General features: G+C 36.0%; 1 protein-coding gene and 1 long non-coding RNA gene across 2 annotated transcripts in view; both read left to right on the forward strand.

The window, feature by feature from the left end:
• ARHGAP42 (Rho GTPase activating protein 42) overlaps nucleotides 1–25,022 on the forward strand; it is a 143,493-nt gene that overhangs the window by 19,936 nt on the left and 98,535 nt on the right. Inside the window, exon 2 of the mRNA XM_063148900.1 lies at nucleotides 11,561–11,656. Coding sequence (XP_063004970.1) covers nucleotides 11,561–11,656 — 96 coding nt within the window. The remainder of the gene's footprint in view (nucleotides 1–11,560; nucleotides 11,657–25,022) is intronic.
• On the forward strand, nucleotides 13,270–15,461 carry LOC134414389 (uncharacterized). The gene is made up of 2 exons (XR_010026715.1): nucleotides 13,270–13,366; nucleotides 15,247–15,461. It is a non-coding gene; the product is annotated as an uncharacterized LOC134414389 (long non-coding RNA).

Consider the following 25,022-nt stretch of genomic DNA (forward strand, 5'->3'; position numbering starts at 1 on the left):
AGACAGCCTTTTGTTTCCATTTGGGAAACAGCCATCATTTCTGTACTGCTTGTCATTTTGTAGAACTCTTGTGTTCCCCAGTTACCCCTTTCAGGCAGATTGCTGTGTGAGCATTTCTTTAAACAAGGGGTTCTTGCCATTTGCTTACCACGTACCTTTGCCTCCATTCCCTGTACCTTTGATATCAAGAGACAGTGTCAAGGAGTGAGAGAAAATATGTGTATAGTTTGTAAGTGCAGGTCTCTTGTGGTTTCATGGATTGGCATTAATGATGTGTGTCTTTTCCCCCTGTTTCAAATAATTACTAGAATTTAATATGTTTCTTGACCATGCCTGAGTGTAGAGTAATAAAGCAACCCAGTTATTATATATCTGTTTTAATGACAAGGTCTCATTTGTTCGTGATAGTAGTTAGTTCAGAACTCATTACACATGCCATAATATAAACACTGCTAGTACTAATGGATGGTAAGATTATTAATTAAAGGATATCACTCTGCCAGGAAGATAACAAGAGGATGTTTTCATATGCTCCTAAATCTTTTTTTTGACAGGGAAGTAGAACAAAATTCCAAAGAATTAAAATTTGAAAAAAAATGGTACATGAACTATGTAGCTAGCTAGTTGGTCCTTCTTGCAAGTTAGTTGACTTAAGAGAAACTAGACAGGCTTCTGCTGAAAGTCACTAAAATTCTTATTTTTGTCTAAGAAGTAAAAAATCCAGTAAAATGAGTATGAGCAATATTTCTCTCTCTCTCTCTCTTTTTTAATACAAAGATCCTGTTCTTTGAAGTGGCTTTATACATAGAAAGAAACATTGTATGAATACTGGTTTTTACAGGGGTTATTTATAATTCTCTCTAACTGCAATAAATCTGGAAAGTAAAATGCAAAAACTGTAAGTGTTAAGGAAATAGTCTCATGTGTGTAAATTTGAGTTAACCCCAAACTCCTTGGGAACACTTAATTCTGACTTGTTTAAGCAGGAGCTCATCTGGTGAAACTGATTTGTAGCTGAGGATTTCATTAGTTAATGAAGCATATTTCATTTTGCTGTTATTTTTTTCCACCCATTTTTAGAATATAGGTATTTTGGTAGCAGTTTTTGAATTAATGGTACTGCAAGTGGTTTAAGCCCTCAAAAATGTATCTTTATAAGACTTTTAAGTGTTTTCATTTTGACATCAGACTTTAAACTGCTCTCATATCTGTAGTTTGTGAATTGCTTTCATATTTTAAAGGGAGAAGACAATTTAAACTAGCATGTTAAGCTTGTTTACTGTATGCCACTGATGTGTTTAGTATCCATTCTCTAAGTAGTGAGAAGTAGCTAAGCAGTGTGTAATAATGCACTGGCTGTATGGTAGACTGAATGGGAAAAAACTTACTTTAGGCCAAGTTTGGTCAAGACATTTAGTGACATTTAATGTCACTGAACAAAATCCTGCTTGATTAGGAATCTTCATTCTGCCCTCCATATGTGGAAGTGCATATCTGACTCTCTAAACAAATGTTACATCTGTTTGTGTATGTGTGTTAGAACTCTCACACCCCCACCCCTGTTAAGTGCGGTACTGAAGTACATGTGACTGTGATATTACTTGTCTGATCAAAAGAATCTAATCAAGCATTGTATTCCTGAGCTTTAAGAGCCTGAAAGAATGTCATGTGGAAAGTGTTTCATTTCCTTTAAAGCCAAGTGGTAGTATTTTCTTCTTTTTTAAATAAGCTAAATATACACATTTTAATTTTTTTCCCTCTCCTCCTCCTTCTGGTCTTACAACACATTTTACTTTGTTGCCCAAGCACAGAAAACTTGCCAGGAAGAAGGGTGAGCAATGCTTCTGTTTCCCATGACCCTCAACTCTAATGTTGTTCCAAGAGCTCACTACTTACAAATGCCTTGATAACTGCTTTCATTCCTTTCATCCCTCCCCCGCCATCCAGCACAGGCCAGTGGGACTGATCCTCCTTTGAGCAGCTCTCTTCACAGAACAGGGGAATGTACTTAATGTAAAAATCATGGAACATAAAAGCATTGAAAGATATATTGCAGAATTTTTTACAGCTGAGGATCTGCATGATAGTTGCTACAGTGATTTATTCTTGATTTCGTAGAAGCAGCTTCTTAGAGCTCCCTGTTCATACCAGAAATAATCCTATATTTTATTTTTTTCTCTGGAAAGATATTTGGGTAGGGATATTAGTGAGGACATTGGATCTCATTCTACATGTGCACAGCACTGAGCTGGCAGAACTGATCTTGTTCAAATAGTCTGAAGTCTGGCTCCTTAAGAATGTGTTGCAGCATAGGCTTTAATTATAGTCTGATATTATATCATATATTTCATTGTCTGGAAATGGACACATGTATTTTTAACATTTCTTTGGGTGCATGGTAAGATTAAGAACAAACAGAGAAAAATGTCTTTTCAAGTCTTACTGTAAGATCATCTGATGCACCAATACCTTACATTACACACTAAAAATCTGGGAATTCCCATATTTTATCTGGCAACTCCCTAGCTGCCAGACAGGAAATCACTCTCTGCTTTTTCAACTTCTGGCAGCATCTGCTCTTAGTTTCTTTGTCCTCTTTTTTGTGGTGCTTCTCTGCCTGCTCAGTGTTGCTGGGATGTGCCAGGAGGAGTGAGAAATGACGTAGCATGCCTGATAAACCGTGTTTCATTGCAAGAGTCTGGGGGGAGAATATTGGAATGTGGACCCAACTCCCTGGAAAAGTCTGACACTGTTCTGGGAAATAAACATCCATGGGGTGGGGGAAGAATGTGGAAGATCATGAAAGAGCATTTAAAATCCCCACAAGGAGCAGGAGGAAGTATGTTGAGGGTCAAAGCAAGTTTGCAGGAACAAAAGTTTAGGAATCTTTGAGACCTTTCTGATAGACAACTATGGAGTAGTTTTACCAACAGACAGGGAAAATACTGAGAATGCAGATGAGTTAGTAATGATATTTATTTGAGAATGGAAATAAAAGTAGGGAAATGTACTTTTTTCCTAAGATTTATTTTTCTCCAGGACAGAAGAAATGTAGGAATATTTCAGGCCTTTACAGTGGATCTTGGTCAAAAAGTGTACAGGATGACAATAAACATGCAAAACTCTCATTGTATAGAAATGTTTTGGTTGAATGTAATTTAGAAAAATAAAATAATATGCTAGAAATAGTACTAGGTTGTACCCTACAGCCAATCTTTACAATTTGAGAAGTAAAAGGAAACCAAATGCTTTCTGAAAATTGTAGCCATATTTGTGGGGAAAGACTGTAAAAAATTGCAGTGGTGGCAAAGGAAAATTTTCTGTTCTGCCTTGTACCATGTGATTAGTCACTTGTAAAGTGTAATTCTGTGAATATGGTTTGATGATTGAAAGGTTTAAACCATGCTAATTCCCTGCAAAGTCAGTTTGTTCTCTAATCAAATGCAGCAGTAAACAGTTAAACAGTCTTATAAACTAAAATATTGAGAAAAGATTTTGTAAGAATGAGGTAATGAGAAATAAAATACAAGAATGTGGGAGTATTGAAACAAAATGACATCACTTAATATGAGAAAGAGCTATGAAGTTACATACATGCTTTAACTTCGGAAAAACAGATGAGCAGTATGTACTGTATTGTGTCCTCCACATTAAGGGTTACAGGACATAGATTTTTAGGTGCATTTTTATTATTTCATGTATTTATAATTAGGCAAAGTCAAAACAAGTTAGTAATTTTATAGACATTGCAGCTTTTGTATACTGAACTAAAGTTCATTTCTTTCTGTTCTGATTATGTGAATAAGGTTAGGTTCACACAAAGTGAGTGGGTTAAGGAGAGGAATTGTGAAGAGGGATGGAATAAGATCAATATTGTCTGTTGTCTGTATAATTTTATTAGGTTCAACAGTTATTTTAATGGAAGTTTTAGTATGTTTTTTATCAAGTAAGCATGCAAATGTGGCATAAAAATCCCCCTCTCATTTTAAAAATCCCCCTCTCATTAAATCATATCAGTGTTGTGTTCTTGAAGTGTCCTCAAGACTGTTTTAGACTTAACTCCTAACTAGAGAAGTAGAGAAGTTCTAAGAATATCCAAACTATTGCACAAGTGTCTAACATAAGGAAGTTGTGACTGAACAGTGTTGGTATGAATAGCTATGAAGTTTATAGAACATACAGACTTTTCAGTAGCTCTTGCCTCATAGTTAAGAAAGTGGGGATTTTGTTGCATTTGATCAAGGGGATTTCTCAGTGCTTTCTAGAATGGGAAAGCAAATTGTGCATTTTTCTCATGGAAATATTCATGAGTAAGAGAACGACACTGAAAAATTTCAGTGCCTTATGTAACCGCAGAGGAATGCGGCAATGCATGGGCTACATGTTGACATATTCTCCTGATGTCCTTTCCCTGGAGATTGTGGGAAGAAGTTAGCTTCCCTGAAATTAAGAGCAAAGCATAAAGCCTAAGGTAAAAAAGTAATGTGGGATTGTTGGGGTAGGGAGTTGGTAGAGAGCTGTTTGTTTTAGCTGCTTATTATTGTTCCGTGAATAGCAAGTTGGCAAAGAATATGCACTCATGAAGCTGGCAAATAAAGGGGATAAAGAGTTTATTGAGAGCAACAATGAAAGACTGTGTCAATACAGAGCAGTGGCCCTAGAGCTGCAAAATCTCTGGCACTGGGCACTGGATTCTCTATTCCCTTGTGGTGTTTTCTTGTGGATTCTTTAAAAAAGCATTGTGGCATGTGGCCAGCATTAGCTCGATCAGCCCCTGCAGATAGTCTTTACTCTGTGCCAGCCTGTCCTGTGTTTTGCCAAATTAAATTCTGCTGAATTTGGATAAAATGTGGTCACTCATGAAAGGAGAAGATTTTTTTTCTCCCTGTTGTCACTTTTTTTTTCTTATGATAATCAGAAAAGTTTATATGATCCAGAAATTAACTCAGCTGAGAAATAAAGAATAATAAGTGTGTGTAAATAATTTCATCAAATAGATTTCTAAAAATAGAAATACCATGGAAAATATTCCATTCAAAGGAAGGAGTCCTTCAAAGGAAGGATTGAAAGCCATGAAACCAAAGACATCAGAAACTGCATCAGCTGACTATACAGATCTTTTTGTCAGTGTTTAGAAGGCAGGTTAACTTGCACTGTAAATTGCTCTCAAACTGTAGGTGATCTGGACATGTTATGGCAGTGATGTTTTATTAAATTGGGATTACCTGTTCTGGCAGCAAAACCCAGAATTCTTTTCATATGCAGTCGAAGGAATTAATTGCATTAGTGGCATATGTGCCAACATTCCCAGGCACAGGATTGCTGTTTTGGGCTGATTTGTAAGACATTTTCAGGTCCCTTTATTTGTGCTAATATATATATGTTATGAGCAAGAAGATTTTTCTAAATGTGATAATTACCTAAAACCACTGATAATAATTTATTTTTAATTTTAAATTATTAGTGAGCAATGAAGAGTGAAAAGGCAGAAATAGCAAAGAAAATGCATTTTGGTGCCTTTCTCTGAATTAGGACCTACTACTGTGACACTGGAAGTTTTAATGAGAAATCCCTTAAGCCAGGAAGAAATTTGAAATATACTAGTGATATATGCAGTCTTGTATGATCACTGCTTTTAGCTGCTTAATCATTCATATTGCCTAAACATAATTGTACTGCCAGCTTCTGTGTTTACAGTCTATGGTGTGGAAAAAGATATCCCACTGTGACATGTTCTACTTACAATCAAACTGACTGTAGCAAACACAGAAGCTGTTGAAGTTCAGTGCTTCTCAGTGGGGTGTTCTTGTTCCTCCAGCTCATTTCTGGCTGTTGATATAGCTCAAATCCTTGAAGCTCATTCCCTCATAAAATAACAAAGCCGAGGAAGTTCTCTGTTCATCTTCAGTGTAGAAGAGCCTGTCATGAACTGTTTAGGGAGACATGTATCTCACAAGCATTTTTCCTGAGTAAATAGTGTTTTACAGATTTATATTTGTAATACTGAAAGCCCTTTTTTCACTTTTATGAATTTTTAAATGCTTCCTTGCTTCTGTCATTTAGTGTGGTAAGAATACTGCAAATCATGCTCATAGCTGCTAATATTAATATAATATAGTAATTAATATTACTATAATATTAATAATGTCTCTCATATAAAAAATACTTTTTTTAAGTGTTTAGATAACTTAGCCTGAACAATTGTTTATAGAATAAGAGTTGCTTAAGAATTAAATTAAGAAAATAAATATATTTGTAAAGCAATTAAAAATAACCATAATGACGATTCATTTCCAGGTATTGAGGAGTAGAAGTCAACAAACTAGATAAATATTTCTCTGTGTTTTAGCATGCTGTTTTATCAATTACTTTGGCAATACTGTTCAATTTCTACTGTGCTTTATTCACATATTACAATATCTTAATGCTGAGTTCTGCTGACTGGTTGGGTTTTAATAAACTTGTATGTCAGTGCATGACCAAATGGAGTATCTCATCAAGCAGGGCACCACAATGCATCATATCTGGTGGTGGACTCTTACTGCCCCACAGGTTTGAAACACCAAAGGTGACTGTACTGTACTGAGGTCTCATTTCCAGTCTTCAGCTGTCCTGAAATTCAGCCGACTGAAGGACTGCCTCTAATATCCTGCTAGGTCAATCATCACCCCTTTGCTTCTTCTGTCTTTGAAGCCATGGAATAATAACTAGCTTTGTGTCAGATAGCCAGATATGTTGCTGTTACTGTATTAGCCAGAGTGCCTGTTGTTTGAAGTCCCATTTACTGCATTCCAGCTGGTGCTCAGGAGTTCATTTAGGCATGTTTAATCTTCTCATGAGTTTTCAACTGCTGTTTTTCTTTATTAACCCAGTGAATGATACTAAGCTTTCCCAGGATGATTGACATCAGTCAGGAGGAACATTGGTTATTGGAACTCCATTAGCTAATGAAGTCACCATTGTAAGCAAACAAGTGGAAAGACTTGGGCTTTAATGTGTTTGCTGAGAACACTTTCTTGCAGGCTGCTACTAGGGTAGGGATATGAGTCATCTGCAAGTGCTCCAAAGTTTCTGCTTTTGGAGATTGATTGATCCCTATCCAAAGTTTGGACTTTCTGCTGTTCTTCCAGACACCAGACTAGCAAAACCAAACAAATGACAACCATCACAGCCCAATAAAAAAATTCATTGTGCTTACCAACTTGTGGAAATCTTTTTAAGTGTCCTTATCTGTAGGACTTTGTCCTTGTTGTGACAGGCTGTGCCATGCCAAAGCATACACTTGTTTTTTCATTCTTCGGGAAATAGTATCCGTCATTTCATCACATTGTTGCAATGTATTGTTCTCTCCTCCTCTTCAAGACTCTAAGTAAGAAATTATTTTACAATCTGTTTAACAAATCTAGGACAAGAAAGTGGAAGAACAGTTCTTGTGATGCAAAGGGCCTGGATCATCCCAGTTTTATTGTCCCATATTCAGCTGTAAGGCCCTGATACCTAAAATAAGTTAATGCATTACAGTTCATATTACATACTTCTCTTTGGCAATTTCGAAGAAAGTGAGTCTTAATTAAACCTGCCTTCCAGAATAATCCAGAAGATTTATTTGTTTGTTTGTTTGTTTTAATTAAAAATATGTGTTAAATAGATTAATCAAACATATAAAACTTCAGGGAGAATTACAATAGAGTAGTGCATTTCATGATTCCTCGGTGACTCTCCAGAATGGATGATGACTTCTATTATTCTTTCATTGGCATTATGGTACTGATGGTTGGTATTGTATGTATCAATATGCAATACTGGTGTTATATTACTTTGTTGTGGTTAAGCTTTGTTGTAGTTATCCTTTTATTATTTCCGGTCACAGTGTGGTAACTTCTTTAGTACTTCCTCTTTCAGCCCCACAAAAAAAAAAATCTTGTTGGCTCCATTGATTTGCTGAAGCCCTGACTAAAACAGGCAACTCTGTCACAGTTACCTCCTTGCACTGACAGTATGTAGTGTGTAGTTGGCTACTCTTGACTATGTTCCTCCCTGCAAAATGGAGCTGAATCCTTCTTTGGAATCAGAGAAAGCAGGGAACAAGTGGTAGAGGTGAGTGAGTACTCTCAGAAAATACATATTAACAGAACTGCCTCTCTGGCAAATGAGGGTTACCAGGTTGCCTTTTCCTTCTTTTGCTAACACCCAGAGAGATTACTTCGAGTGCCTGCAGAGGAGCAGAGGCAACAGCATTTGTGAGCTCATTGAGACTTTAGAGCAGCCATCCTTCCCTGGTTGATAGACTTGTACTGCCGGTCAGTAAAGCTGGTGAGCTTTTCATAGTAACTTAGAAGATCAGTTGTCTCTCCTTGAAGGAAAATTTCTGCCCTGAGCTAAGTGAATGTTCTAGTTCATGTGGATTCAATGAAAGGAGGGACAGGACTTGACAATGCTGAGTAAGAGCAATTCTGAATAATGCCACAGACTCTAAAAAGGCGATTCGTGTGGTAATTACCTTCCTTCTGGAAGCAGCAGCATGCATTGAGGACTCTCAGTGACACTAAGACTTTGGGATATGCAGGGATAAATGACATCTTGTAAAACTGGGCGAGGTCTCTGCTCTATCTGCTCTTTTCTTTTTTTTATCCATCATTTGCCTCTTCTTGATTGGAGACAGTTGCTCTTAAATCCTTTTAAATTCAGTTTTGAATCTTGGTATCTTTTAGAAAAGATATGCCTACTGCACAGCTGCTCCTTTCTGTGACTGGGTTTATAATTTTATAATCATTTGAAGTGATGATGCTCCTAAGAAAGTGATAAATACAACCAATTAGCACTGCTTGGTCCAGTGTTGCTGATTCAACTGCAATGTCAGTCTTAGAGAGTAGCTCCTATCTCAGCCTTTAGGAAGCTGTCCAAGTCAGCTGGAATTTTCTGTAGAATAATACTTTTTTATCTTTTCAGGTTAGATTAACTTTGTGCAGAACTTGTAAATGAGTGTTACAGGAAACATCTGACCTTGGAACTTCATTTTATTCTTTGCTACATTGAACAGCTTTAATCTCATTATGGTATTGTCTAATACTCTCAAGGTATGAGGAAAGGCCTCATATAGAGGCAGATATCTCCAAATGGTATCTTGCTGCATGAGTTTATCAAGTTATCTCATGAACTCCTTAATTCTTCATACCCACTACTCTTAACTAGGTTAAACATACCTCCTTCAGGTTCAAAATGTATAAGCTGTGTCTGATTTGCTGATACATGAAAGAACAATTGGCGTCATATATCAATAATCCAGGATATGAAGTAGAGAATCCACCTTTGGTATTTTTAACATTTATTTTCCTTTACTTTGACATTTGTTCCACCAAATCCTGCATATGTGGAAGAATGATAGGGGAGAGCCCATGCTCTCTCATTTCCTTTCACATTCACAGAGATGCTGTTCATCATGGGCAGTATTTGATTGTCCAGAGGAAATAAACATCCATTCCTATTAGCAAGAGTTAATTTGGCATTCTGGTGTACTTGAAATATAGAAATGTTTCCATTCAATTACATTAGGGCCATGTAATTCCTTTTGGCATCAGTTGCCATACAGAAATTTTGTAGGAGGGTTTGAGACTCAATATAGTAACCTGGTGAAAGAGTGAATAATAAAACTGTGTTTCTTCCTTAAAACTTAAAATATACTACTGTGACAATTTCAAGTTTAGATCTTTCTAACAAATGTAAAACAATCATATACTTAGCTATGAAAGAAGCTGTATTTGAGTAAAACACAGTAATTCATCTTATAAAGATTATTTTGTTTTCGTGTATACAAACAGTAGGAATCCGTTTTTGTTTAGCATTCAATTTGTTAATACACTTAATAATATCATCTTCATGTACAGCACAGTAGGAAATGCACAGTAAGGATGCCATAAATCTGGGTAGCATTCTTTCCTGTTTCCTATGTGCTTTATCAAAAGGTACAGAATTTGTTTACCCAGCTCTTTACATCTTAGTTATTTATCAGCTATGCATATAGAATTCCCTACTAATAGAAGAAAAAAAGATCTGTTCATGTCTGTATTGTCTAAAGATGATGGGTCTCTTTTTGGACTGATGTACTCTATACCTACCTATAAAAATACAAGAGGAACAGTCATTGAGTAAATTCTGGCCAGTGCAAAATCCAGGAAGGGATTTTCTTGCTTGGTAGTGATTACCTTTAATTAAAATAAAATTTAAAAATGTCATCTTATTTTGTGGATTTTTGTTTGGAGGTGTTTAAAATCTTTATTTCAATCATTTTTGAATTCTTCTTTCATTTAGGATAGTGGAATAGTTCTTACTGTTGGAGATTATTCAAATTTAATCATACTTTGTGTGTATGGGAGTTGTTTGTATGTTGATTTAGAATATTAGGCCAATTTGTATATTGATATGTTAGGTTTTATTCCTGCCTGGAAGAAGGCTAGCCCTCTTAATTTTGTGTCCAGCACTGTTTGAATGAGTATTTATGGCTTTACGGTAACAGAGCATAAAGAAATCACAGAATCACGAAATGACTGAGGCTGGAAGGGACCCATGGCAGTCATCTCTTACAGCTGCCTTGCTCAAGCAGGGCCAGTTACCCAGGACCGTGTCTGCACAGCTTTGATGCTTTTGAAACAGAATTTATGACTTGACTTTCATTCATAGCTTACCCCTACCATTAATTTCCCTTACATTTAGTAGATGTCAGATTCTTAATTGTCAATTTTCCTAGCATCAGAATAGATGCCATAGATACAGCCTCCAGGATGCAGAAAATTGTTGTTGGTTTTCTGGGTTCATCTGGACTGGTGGTGTTTTTAAGTCTTGAACAAGTCTATTCATTATCACATTTATCTCTCCATTTGCCATTCGTATTTGTAAAAAAAGAAAAGAAGATAACAGATTTATGTGGTTGATGTTCTGTGGGTTTTTTGTGTGAAATTATGATGAAATTCTGCACTATAAAGTTTGGATTGCTTTGTGAAATTCATTGAAAATAGTGCTCATAATCTGTGGATTACCATGTTGATTGGCACTTTTGGGATTTTTTCTCTTCAATTTCTTTTTACAAAGGTTTTTCACTAAAACACTTTACAGTGTGGTGTATAACAATAATTATAATGTAATTATTTTGATAATGGTAATGAAAAAAACTGTCATGAGCTTTATTTTAATCTGTGAACTAATATTGCAATACTTTAAAGAGTGGTATACTTACATATGCAATTTATCACTATACATCAATTTCTTATAATAATTTATTGCTTTTGAAGATGTATAAAAGTTCTTTAGTTGTCAATGTGATACATGTATCAATGTTTGAAATCTTGCATCAGCCTGTTTCACAGGTGTCTAGGATATCTCAGATATTTGATTTTGAAAATGTGATGGTGATTTTAAAATTATTTTAATGTCCAAAAATATACTAGAAAGAAAACTTTGTAAGCAGAAAAAATATTTAGTGGAGAAATGCATGATGCCTTGCTCCAGTGAAGTTCTAGTGTAGTAATTCTGATTTGTTTTTGTTTTTTTTTCCTTTGAATTCTAGATTTATCCATGGCAGTACAAAAATTTTCACAGTCTTTACAAGATTTTCAGTTTGAGTGTATTGGAGATGCTGAAACTGATGATGAAATTAATATTGGTAAGTATTCTCTTTTCTTTGCTATCTAAACATTTTTATAGTTTATTATATCATGTTATCAGAAATACGGTGGGGGAATTCACAGTTGTTTTTTAATGGTTCATGTCACAAAAATAGAAAAATTTCAATAAATAGCAACCATGCAAGACTTTAAAAATACACGTCAAAAAACTGCGTCTTCATGGCATAGCTTGATTTATTACAGCGGAAGGTATTCAACAGTACTTTTGTCAACTGAGCCAACTGTGAATCTTCTAAATTCTGCTGCTACTTTTATGTTTCAGTCAGTTTTCAGTGGGTTACTAAAAGGTACATAAGTTTTCTATGATGTAACATAAGTCCGAAAAAAACCAGCAAAGTGTGTACTGATACACAGGAAGTATTTAAAGGTCTAAAAAGAGGAATATATTCATTACTATTTGTGCATTGCTAAGTATATGGTTGTCTGAACTTTTGCCAGGATAATTTGCTAGCTGCTTATTGTTCTGTCTCTGTACACACCAGAAATTCTGCATTTGCAGAACTGAACAGCTCAACATGTCTTGAATGTAAGCCTCTTTAATGTCATCAAAATACTCCTCCCTCAGCAGACTAATCCTGGAAATGTTTCCAAGGTTCAGAAATTCAGCCACTCTTTACTGCAAGACATTGCTGCAGTTCTAGTGATGCTTTTACACAGTAGCACAGCAGCTGGAGTGCTAACCCCCACTGGTAAGAAATTTGGATTACAATCCATCTTCAGAAAGGCTAAATTCAGTATCATGAGTCTTACATACCACATGGCCCCCATGCGTCTCCTAAAACATTTGAGAGGAAGTAAGATGGTTCTTAAAGAGTAGTGGCTTCTAAAAATAAATAATTTGGCAGTACAAGAGGGAACATAGGACTTGTTGGTATTTTTTGAAGAAGTTCTATGTAACACAGAAGGGAAACTCAGATTTAGTCTTTTCCAAGTGTAACTATTAGTATGGTCTATTTTCAAGTCTCCTCTCCCTTCAATTTTTTATTTTTCCTGACTGAGTCATTGGACAGAAGGTCTGAACTGCTTGTTTTCACTTGCAAGGTTTGCCTCATCCTCACCCTACAATATTGTGGTAGTCAGAAGACTGTCATCAAAGATGACTGGTATTTGGTCACGGTCTTCCACTAACTCTTAGCAGGGCGTGGGAGGGGAGGTTTAATTTTACTGGCAACTAAAAGTAGGGGAGTGAAATCACTGAGCTGCTGCTACTCAGGTGTAAAACTGCAGGCATTCTTTAGGTGTGTCCGCCACGGAAAGAGAAATGGTGTGCATGCACTTTTTGTCGTGCTGCATATTATTTCTTGGCCGTTATAATTATGCTGTATATATATATATATTTAAACTATATCTGCAGTATCTCAGCTATATGTCTTAGATTGGGTCAATAAAAGTCTTAGATTGGGTCAATATGTCTTTTTTAAAGACATACAGTTTTGCATTTAAAATCAGGTGACTGAGAACAAAGACAACATTCATGTTACTTGTAACCTAAACGTAGCAGAGAAAAGACATTTTATTGTTTGAACATTAAACAGGCATTTAAAACTGTTCAGGAAAAAAACACAGTTCATGATGCTTGACAGCTGATTTATTTCACTCGAAGCTTCAAAGAAGGGATTTCTAGCTTGCAAAGGACCAATTGCCTGATGGATTGTCATGTACATCAAAGAAGCTTGTAAGAGTAAAAGGTAAACTGACAGGAATCAAATTCAAGTCTAACAGAGCTTGAATGATACTGTGTGCTTTTATGGGGTAAGGCTCAATTTTTGATCTCCCTAGAGCAGTGACCTAGAATTTATCCATATCTTTAACATGCCCCAACAAGATAGATGTTTGCTTATCATCAAAGACAGCTTTGTATAGATGAATCCTGCTCTGTACCTCCTTCTGCCTTCACCTCCTTTTTCTAAAAATGTCTACAGCTGTGCAGGCCAGGGAGTTCTACTTCAGTCTGCAATGATGTTCTGACTTGATAACATCTGTAAAACCCTATGGATATATGCACAGGGGCTTATTGTAAGGACTGCATTTCTATTTCAAGCTTAGCATTGAAAATCTACCCTAATGTACCTTAGCACTGGGAATTCACCTCTGACTTGTTCTGTCAGTGTGTATTTGAGTATTTTTTTAAAGGTTCAGATTCTTTCTGCATTGAATATAAGTGATTTAGGTGATTTTTTTTTTTACCAATAAAAAAATATTTGGAATTGAATTGATAGCTCCATTATAATTTTTGAGGCGATACTGAAGTTGAGGGTCTCTCTTTAGTAACTTTGTTTTGGCTTCTTTCTGCTTTCCAGTCTGAGATCCAATAAGAGCAGTTCTATTTGCATTTCCTATAAACTGTGCGTTTTAGTTGTTCTTTTAATACAACTTATTTATTCCAGTAAGCCCATTACATTAAATATGTAAGAAGTAATTTTAGTTAGGCTTTATGACACATTCCACATGAACAGAATTATGGTGGTGTTCTTCATGCTTATTTTAATCCATCTTCTATTTAATCCAGTGATTTATTTGTTTGGGTTGCTTTGTTTTTTTTAAATTCCTATCTTTGATTTCTAATTTTGATGATTTATTGTCTTTTATTTACAGGGATTTAATTTTTGCATAGAAGAGCTGTTCTTCTTTGACAAAAAAATCTTATCTGTGTCTGTGTCTGTATAATGCATTTTAGGTAGTTTTTTTCATGTTGCTGGAAGTTAGGCAAATTTATCTTCATAGTCACTTTCAGATATACCATGCCTAGTTTAGAGTCATGTTATGCATGAGTTGTAAGGAATTTCTGTGACTGTCTTGGATAAGTAGACTGCCTTGTTCCTCAAATCAGCTACAGTGCTTATGATTTTGGTTAGTTTCTTAACTGTGAACATCAAAGGACTCAAGCTATAAAACCTTTTTCAGTTTTTAATCTTTTTGCCAGAAAATTTGGTTTGAGAAACAGTGGTCCCCATCTTTACTAGTTTTTCTCATTAAAAAATAAAAACAAGCCAGCAACAATTGCTGGTTTTGTCTCTTCCTCTGGTTTGGAATGCTTGTGGAAGCATGTGATATGCAGCAAAGCATGACTATTTGATGGCAGAACATGGTTATTAGCTCCAGTTGCATGTGATTCAGTGAAGCTATAACTGTGTCTTGTGCAACTGAAAAGTTTTGCAGAAGATGGCATTTTCAATGCAAAAATAACAAGATGAGTGGCAGCGAATTAATACCACTAAAAAGCCATAGTAATTAAGGTTTTGTGTGACTTGCCCTTACTCTGAGAAGAGGGTGTGGCTTTCCTAATCTAACAACTGTGTTTTCCTCAGAACAGTTGATAACACTTTGCCATTTGCTTTTTAGACATATGACCCTGTTCCCAACCCTCTTTGTAAATATTTTGCACAAAAATTAAATACTTAAGATTGACAGTAAAGGAGGTCAGTCATTTGGCTTGCCCAGTGGGAGTTCTGTGTAAAATGGGTGCATGATTTTTACATTTCAAACCCTATAGGTAACGTAGAACTTTACATGGATGGGACAGCTGCAAAAACAATGTTTTTAATTATCATCTGTCTTTTTTCCTCAGTGTACACTGTAGGCATAAATTTTACAAGAAGAAGGTTTGCTGAGCTCCTCCTAGTATTATCCAACTTGGTCACCTGGATCTCTCCCTAGGAATATCTCTGTAGGAATATCTCTGTTTTGATCCTCTTTTATTCTGTTTGTGTTATCTGATTTATGGCTGCTAGAGAGGAAAATAATAAACATTATTAACTCAATGGAATTCTGTCGTGTGCCTTTAACGAGTTTGTGTCTATTTTGTATTACGGCTAATTATATATCTGTGAGATCTAATATCTGCAGTATAAGTATCATGCTCTTCAGAATGTAAAAAAAAAAACAAAGCACAGAAATACGTTCTGATATTCTAGCATTTTATTTTAGTATCTGTGTTTTATTATCAAGTGCTGTTTAGGAAAGTGAACAGTGAAAGCATATGCCTTTCACTCTGTGACTGCTGGTTTTGAAGTCTGGGGCTTTCTTCCCTGCAGAGAATTATATAATGAAAGATGTTTCAGGTAGCATCAGATGCTTAATTTAAGAATGTAATAGGATTATGATGATTTATGAAATCATTATTAATTGAGCCACAAAGAATAGGTCAGAAGTTCTAAAATGTGGTGTCTTTTCTTGTGGGCGCTGTATTCTTCTCTTGCCACTAGTGGCTGGGGCTTGTGATCTTTGCTGACTCACACCTCAAGTCATTCATGGGATTATTAAATTGCTTGCAACTAACCATCTACAGAACTGTTAGCTCATACCTGGCAGTTATGTTGTTTACAGCAGTTAGTTTCAAGTTGAACTTTAAAAAATCGACTCAAATGTACTGGAGAGAAAGAACTCAAAACCAAACAAATTCAGAATGCTAATAGTAGTTGTTTGTTAAGAGTCCACTACTATGTTTTCCTTTCTTGTTTTAGTTGAGCAGTGATGCCAGAAGCTCAGTCTTCTTTTTTTCTCATACTGGGCATCCAGGTATACAATGCTTTTCATTTAGAATTTGCTCTACCCTCTTGGAGAGCTCATCAGAGGAAAAGCATCCTGTAATTCAAAGCAGCAAATAAATCTGTACCAGGAAATTTCTATAGAAAACTACAGAAAAAAAAAAGGAAAAAAAAATAATGATGTTTCCTTTTCCCCCCATCTTTTGTGACAGTGTAAAAGTGTATTTGACTTTAAGAGGTACCAAATTACATTTTTAATGGTGCATGCTGTGGATACAATGTTCTATTCAAATAAATAAATTTAAAACAACAACAAAAAATTGCATAGGAGCTTTATACATGCCTACAGCGTGTAGAGAGAAATCTTGACAATCAGTCTGTGAACTTGGCAGTCTCCAGGTTAGGACACTGCCTTTTGGAGGTTCATCAGGAATCTGAGAAGGTAAATGTCAGGTTACTCATGATTTCAAGCCACTGTGGCTTATGGTGTGTAATGGCTTCTTGAATTTGCTTGGCTCTTCTTGAATTATTTATTAAATTCAGTTGAGCCACCTACAGTCTGAATCACTTGGATATCTTACAGGTCATCTCCTTAATTACTTGAGGTTAAGCTTTCATGTTCAAGAATGTTCTTTTTGGGGTTAATATTCAACCTACTTTGCACAGAATTCCCATTCGCAACCAAGCTTCTGAATGGAATTACCAAATTCCAAATGAGTTTAAAATTGCTTCGAGCATCTCCGGTCTACTACTGCCTTATCCAAAGCAAAGAAAGGACAGGATCTTGCCACCACCTTGAGGGCAGAATTCTGGGGATGGATGGTTTTTAGTGTAGGCATCATCCCAACAACTTTTCTAGTGCTTGAGTTTGTTGACCCTGTGGAATACATTAGGGACAAGTGTATTTACAAAAGGTGGTTTTATTTTAGATGGGTGGGGAAGGGTTGAGTCCTGAATTAGACTAGAAAGCTATTTACAATGGAGAGTGAATTTGCATAGAAAGATTGTATGCTGCTTTTCCACAGTAATTATCTGCTTAGATTTGCCAGCTCTTTCCCTCTGGCAGAAGGAATGAATTTTAAGATTTAACTTTTTAGAGTACTTTCAAAGCAACTTTGTTTAAGGTACTTGTAAGATCACAGGACAAGGGTCTTTGGTACATGTATAGGATTATTTTTATCTAGAGAATTTCAATGGTAACAATTTGTGGGAGGAACTCAGCACAATGGGAGTGTGAAATGCCTAAAGTGTTTGTTTCAAATCTGTTGATTCTGTTCCTACCATTATTTTTTTAAATCCCTGTTGCATATTTGACAATTTAAACAAGTACCACCTGTTTCCGGAACTCTATTGTTACTTGACTTCAAGAAATGAATGATTTTATGATAGTGCTGGGATTCTATCAAGGCTTCAAAACAACATCTGCCCCAGAAAGTGAAGGTTGCATTCTGTTGGTCAAGCCCTGAGCTCTTGTCCTTGCTTTGGAAGGGCAAATGAGGCTGACAAATCAGGAAACAAAATAATGGTACCGTACATTTTTATCTGTTCCAGGAGGAAAAGGTAATATAAGATCAACAACAGAGTCCTTGTTGTTTCTTTTTCTCTTGGATACCTATCAGAAGGTTGTTGGAATTTGCATGCTCCATTCTCTGTTGACCTTAAGATGGGTGTTCAAGTGAAAAAACTGAATTGGGGTGGCTGATGCAGTTACTGCCATTTCTTTTTGTCCTACCTTTCTTCTGTGTCAGCAGTAGCTGACAGTAGGAGCTCTCCCGAGTCCCTGCAGTACTGGTGTACTAGCATCCTGGTGTACTAACAGAAGCTAAAATTCATGTTAGTTCACTTTACTGTACTGGACTGCAGACTGTGGTGTCTCAGATGCAGCTCTCACTGTGCACAGAAAGAGGTTGAGGCAGGCAGTGGACAACAGCAGCTTTGCTGTCCTGGTGCATTCTGCTAAGGAGTTAAGATGAGTCAAAATTTGATCTGAAGAGCTGAGTAGATGAATGGACAAGTCCATGCCACTCACAGAGCAATATGAAATAGCTTTTGTGTCTCTCTGATATTTCGATCTCCTGGATGCTTGAAGGTGTATTCTACTTTATTGTCCTCATTCCATGCCTTCAACATACCTCTTTTCCTCTCCTTTGTCACTTAACTTTGTTATTTCTAGATTTGGACATCCCAGTGGAAGCATGAATGCCCATAGGCAGACAATGTGAGGACTAGAGTGTTATAGAGTTGTTTTGAAAATAATGAGTATGTACTGTTGATGCATATAATACACTTCTAGTAAAATGGCATAACATTTAGAGTTGTCAGGCTGGAATACCTCTTGAAAAATAGGAACTCATTTTCAAAACAGATAGTGGTTTGATCAGCTCAGCTTTGAGATATTCATCTTCAGGTTTGAGCAAGTAAGATAAAAGATTTGTACTTTCTGAAATCAAAATGCTTAGTAGAATTTAGAGTTGTAAACACAGGAACTTTTTGATCCTTTGTAGGCATAAATTCAATTAAGTGATTATAGCAAACCTAACATCTGTTAAATATTTGGTGATATTTTTTCTAAACTCTTCCACTATTCAAGCAATAAATGCAAAAACATTAAAAATCAGAAAAACAGTATTAATGATTCTCAGTTGCATTCTGAATATATTGCTTTTGCTTTTACTTCCTCTATTTCAGCACTGATAAAGAGCCACACACAAGTAAGGTTTGTGTGTGTGTACAGCTGGGAAGACTAAAATATCAGGATTTTTTTCCTTCACCTAAAGCATGGATGGGCCTCTGAAGAATTGGGGATTGGCAAGCCTGAAATATAGTCATAATTACTTCTAATTCCTTTATTTATGGAATGCTATGATTTAATGTTACTTTTGCAGCTTAAAATTGCTGCACAAAGGGTTGTACTTTACACAGTGGCTGTTTCCTATGTTGTCTTGGTATTCAGCTGTTAAAAAAAACTTGGGGTTGAAGCAGCAATTCTTATGTTGGAACGGAAAATTTGTACTCGGTACATTTATATTACAACTCTTTCTACTGGGATGGGGGAGAGAGAGCAAGAGAGGACTGTAGTCTGCATCAGAATCCATCTTTGAACTTAACTATTTCTGAATATTCCATGTTTTTAGAGCTGTTTTTCCTCTGACATGTGATAGGATATCAGTCAACTCAAACGAAGCCAGATCTGTTCAAGTCAAAGGTTAATGGTCAATTTAGTTGAGGTAAAGATTAATTGAATGAAATTAACTTCTCTGGAATGCTGTTAGTTTTCAATAGGGGCCAATTCAAGCTGCTGTTTTTTCAAAGTAGATCTCCAGCAGCACTTTAAGATCACTTTGTGCCTGTTAGACAGAATTTGAAGTATTGAATATTGTTCCTCACACCCTGCTGAGTTTGGCAGCTGTGGAGCTCAGCCCCACTGCTGTGCCTGTGGCTCCATCAGGTGAAAAGAGAGGCTGATTTCTCTTTGACAGATACAATAATGTAAAACCCCATTTTGTAGTGTGGCATAGAGATGCAGTGTTTTTTAATGATTACTTATCTAAACCCTTATCTATTTATTTTATAAGAACATAGCAGAAATGGCATATTTGTTGTGATTCGTCCCAAAAGCCTCCACCCCTTCACAGAACTGTAGAAGAGAAGAGACAAGAAAAGAGTTAGTCATTTGTAGACAGATTTTGATATAGTGCTCTGTGTGAGCACATGACTGCTTGAGAGATCCTTCTCATGTTGCTAAGAAAATGGAAGAAATTATTTAGATGATTTAAAATGTTTTTGCTGGCACTCCAAGATGCCATGTTTGAGAAGAGGTGATGTAGATTAGTAGAGTATAGAATGAAGTTTTTCTACCACATCTCTGCCATGTTGAAGAATTCATGCTACACAAGATAGGTAAATTTTCCAAACTGAATGATGTATTTTTAATACCTGTACTGCTTTTATAAATAGAGTAGAACGCTAACATAGGGTAGATATGCAGCTGTATTTTTAATAAAGTGTTAACAGTGAAATGGTGGTAGTGGAATTATTTTTGGGTGTGGGTTTGTTTTTGTTTTGTTTTTACAAACATGCTGAGGTATAGACAGCCATTATGAACTTTAAAAAAATTTCAGGACTTTCTGAAGTGCTTTGGCCTTGCTTGATCTATTTAGAATTTTCTACTTGTATTTGTTTTGTGAGCTTCTGCATGAGCAGGGCATGGCAATTTACTGATATTAAATCAAGTAGCTGGATTTATTTAAAATGTGTAACATTGCATGTCTTCAGGTTATCTCTCCAAGTATTGTGCTTGACAAGTGCTGACAGTAAATCTGGGAATTCTAGATAACCTGACTTTCTTGCAAATCTTCTTAGTTTGTAGTTTGTAGATGAACATGTAACTTTCTGCATAGGCCTCTGTTGAAAAGTAGTGGAGTGTAAATGTATTGGCTGAAACAATTGTTTTAACTTTTGTACAAGGCTTGTATTTGTATGTTTAAATATTTGTGAGATGATAGCTACTTTTTATAGCAAAGAATTCTTAGATATGACACTGTTTGTTACTGGATTTAGATGGTTACCCTGATGGAGGTTTGTTTCTGTAAAGGGGAAAGGATTTTTACTTCTAATAGCAGCCCTGTACTTTGTGCTTTACATGTGTTTAGGAAAAAGCTTCAGAAAATACCTTGCTATATTTGCTCATTAAGTTTTGCAAAGTGAAAATACTCTTGAGTTAAAATTGCCTCATATGGTATGTACAAGTTTTACTGTCCTGCCAAACACATCTTGCAGAGCTTTGGGCTTCAGTTAAGCTCAGATCTTGATTTGAGAACCGTTTATGGTTCTCATATTGGCCTGCAGTGTGAGGCACGTGTGTGTGATGCTCAGGCAGGAGGTTCCATTCTTGCTGTGGAATCACTGGCCTCTTCTGCTGGTTTGTCTCACCTTTGTAGTGTGACAAAACCCAAATGCTTGTGCCTGGTATATGGCCTGCAATTGAAGGGCTTTGAAACTTTGTGGGGAATACTGCCTAGAAACATACAGGGATCAAATGCTATAAACCAGGGGAGATCAAATGGGAAGCTGTTGCTGAATATCTGATAGTTTCATTGTTGGTTTTGTTTTCATGGGGAATTTGCATCACTTATTATTATCTCTCTGTTCTAATACTGTGAAGAGCCAAAATGCTCTAAATATGATGTGGAGAAAAAATTACCACTGAATTTATTCTTGAGCTTGCAATGCCTTAACTCAAATGAAATAGAGAGGGCCCTTGGGGTTTCTTTACTTTTAGTTACATGTATTTGAGTAGCTGTGCCCTGATGAAATTCTCTGCTTGCCAGCATGTAGTGGAACATGTGATCATATTTGGAGGACAATACATAGACCTTGAAGCATAAATTTGGGCATAAAAGGCTTAATTTTGTCAGTTTTCTTGTTTATTCATTTGTATAATTTCTGTGTAGAAGCTTTAAAACAAGCATTTTTCATCTCTGTCTCTTTGCTGTTATCATACTTTTTGTTCCTGATCTATAATTAATTTTCTGGCAAATTTGGATTTCCTTATTTGAGGTAGCACACTTATTTTCAATAATTTAAAAAATTTGGCAAAATACCTTTCCTCACAGTTCAAGGATGGAATTTCCACAGGAAATAAAGTTACCACTGAAACTTGTGCTCCCTGGGAGATGCTTCAAAATCTGAAAGATCATGGAAGTATTTGATAAAAAAAAGCATTGAATTAAGTCCTTGCAGACTAGTTATGGAGAAAATAGTAAGAATGTTCACTTATTGCGTCTGAAATAGCTTCACATTGTCTGCTCTAAGAATGTCTTGATTCTATCACAAGAACAGTACAGACCAGACAGGGTTGTCTGTACCTTAGTGTGCCTTGCCATGATGGAAGTCTTCAAGGAAATTTGTAGTTATTTGGATTGTAAATTTAAACCACTGTCTTCTGGCAGAAATCATTGTCACTTTGAGAGTGTATTTCCATACTACAGTGTGTTGATGTAATCTTTAAACCTCTAAACTTGAATTTTTGTTTCATCCTATGTCTTTTACTACTAGAAGTGCATTTCATTGTATTATAGGAAGGTTCAAATATCTTTTTACTGTTCTTGTGGAGGCTGTGGTAGATGTAAGCACAGACAACAGGAATGCATAAGGTCCTTATTACAGATCCATAAAACCTGATACCTAGATTAGGAAGGTAAGAGGAACCAAACGGAGAGGATAAGACAGCACATACAGTAATAATTTCCCAAATTTAAAATGAGATTGAAACCCCCTGAAGAAATGAACCATTATCTTGATATTCTAACTTCTTTTTTCACAATGGAATCTTCTAACATAATTCATCTCTTGACACCAATACTCAGCTTAAAGCATATCTGACCTGCTGCAAGCTTGCAAACTGGAATTTACATAAATACTTTAATGATTTTTCTTAAACCTTAGCAAAAGAAAGCAGTTGCTGCATCTCCTCTGTTATCTTGGGAATGATACTCAGAAGGGGACAAAATAACTAAGATAAACATTGATTTCAAATTCTGTACTCCTCTCCTATTTTGTGGTCTTTTCTGCTTTCCCAGTAAATATTATTTACAGCACAGAGCTCAGTCTTCCAAGCTCAAGTTTCTCCAAAAATGTTGCCATTTGGAAAGTGAGAGAAGACAACCTAGGGTAGAAATAGCGGAAGAAATAACAGTAGGTAAAGAAAATAGAAAACCTGAGCAATAATTGGGAATCAGACATATCAGACATATGTCTTATTGTCCAAATATAGCTTTTCTGAAAATGTGCTTTAAAAATAAAGCCAACAGCTGTTTTCTGTAGGAAAATGTTGCAGTCATCCTGCACTACTGTTTTTTAAATTATGTTACGAAGGTGCTCCAGCCCAGTCAACATTAGTTATAAAATGCTTTGACACCAATACTCTGCTTAAAGTTCAAAATCATTTAATGTTTTTTGTATTTTGCATAAATTATTCATTATTTCTGTTTGTAGTCTTAGGTGCTGATCCTTCAGCTTGTTCCCGTTGGGCTCAGCTGTAATTCCCTTTAAAGCTCTAGGTAACTCTATACTTTTAATGTTTTATAGGTTTAATTCAGTAGGAAAAATAGGGGGAAGAAAGGATCATTAACAAATCAGTCCAGGTCATGACAGTGGTAAAGGAAACCTCTGTTGTATAAAATAAGGCTCCATTTAAATTCATAGCCAACATACCAAAAGACCAAGATAATTACAGGCTTTGGGAGTCTTTCTGGGAGTCTGCATTCCATTTTGTAATGTGAAAACTTGCCATAGTGGTCATATTTTGAGAAATCCAATTTAGTTATCTACTGATAGACATTACAGATCCTCTGTGGCTTTAACAACATCCACAACTCTTGTTAAGTAGAAATTACTGAGAAAGCAGATGATTGTCTCTTCATACCTGTTGTAGCCTGTCAGTGTTACTCTCAAATGTTTGTTTTTTTCTGTCTAAAAGGAGGCCTTCTGTGGCCACTCTTGTCCTACCTACTGTAACCTCCCCATCACCACCCCCTCACATATTTTCAATATGCCTTAAAGCCATAGAAAGAAGGATGGAAATTTTATTTGCTGTTGTGATTTGTTGAAAAACTGCTTGTCATGGCTGCAGTTAATACTAATCATTAAAAGCTCTGGAAATACAATTGTTAATTAATAACTATTTAGTAATGTATTTACTGTAATTTTAGATTTGGAAAAGAAAACTTCTTCTCTCAGCCTTCTTGGATCTTATATTTATTCTGCTTACTCACGGAAGTCTAGTAAACAAGTGTTAATCGTTAGAAAATTTCCTTATGGGCCATTGGTCTATCTTGAATTCTGTTTCAGTGATGTATTATTTACAGGAACAAACTCCCCTGTAGACTTTAGCTACCGTTTGTGCTCAAGCATGAATTCAGGCCAGCGGTAGCAAGTCTGTGCTAGGTATGACCGGTTCTGGAGGATGCACTTGACTGACCTTCCTGCCAAAGAGTATTGGGAGCAATGTACAGCACAGTCCCAGCAGTTCCTCATTCAGATCAGGAGGACATAAGGAAATCTCTGACAGTCTTGCTCATTTTTGCCTTTCATACAGCAAGGTGTCATAAGAACATGTGACATATATCTGTACATATTATTTTTTCCATGCTTGCATTCACATATCTGAAGATGGTGGTGATATCTGCTCATAATGCAAAAAATTCTTGTTTTGTTTGCTTTAGAGTAATTAAAAATTGTCTGTGCATCATTTAAGACTGAATGTATAAATGGAAATTAAAGCCATAGTCCACAAAAAAGAACATTCAGTTGTATTGTCTTCCACAGTAGCTTTTGATTTCTGTCTTGGGTTGAGCATTACCTTCCAAGCTTGGCTTTATGTCTTTCAGTTCAGTATTGGTCATGCAAAGCTATTATATGTGTCATACGCTTTGTCAGCCTTTTGAGGTGACAGATGATGCCATATCTATTGCATGTGACATTTAGTGGTACAGTGTAGCACTGTACTCAAATATTAAGCTAAGGTTGGTAGAGTAGCTTCAGTAATTTGCACAGACATGCTATTTTAAGGTGATACATTCTCTACACAAGTATATAGGAATAACTTCATAAGATTTATTATGTGCATTTTTTTCCTCTGAACAACTGGGTTGATTTCAATGCAGTAAACCAGATTCTATATCAAACCTCAGTTCCTTTTTAATTATGTGAATGTAGTTCTTTGTAGAGCTGTACCATGTGTTTGAAATGATAGGCATATTGGAAAAAAAAGAACGTTATTGATTTGTTGATCTACACCATTAATGTTTAAGCTGCTGATACTGTTTGTTTGTTTCTTTATGAAGCAAATTAAGTA

Source organism: Melospiza melodia, chromosome 2 (assembly GCF_035770615.1).
Source record: "Melospiza melodia melodia isolate bMelMel2 chromosome 2, bMelMel2.pri, whole genome shotgun sequence".
NCBI classification, from domain to species: Eukaryota; Metazoa; Chordata; class Aves; order Passeriformes; family Passerellidae; genus Melospiza; species Melospiza melodia.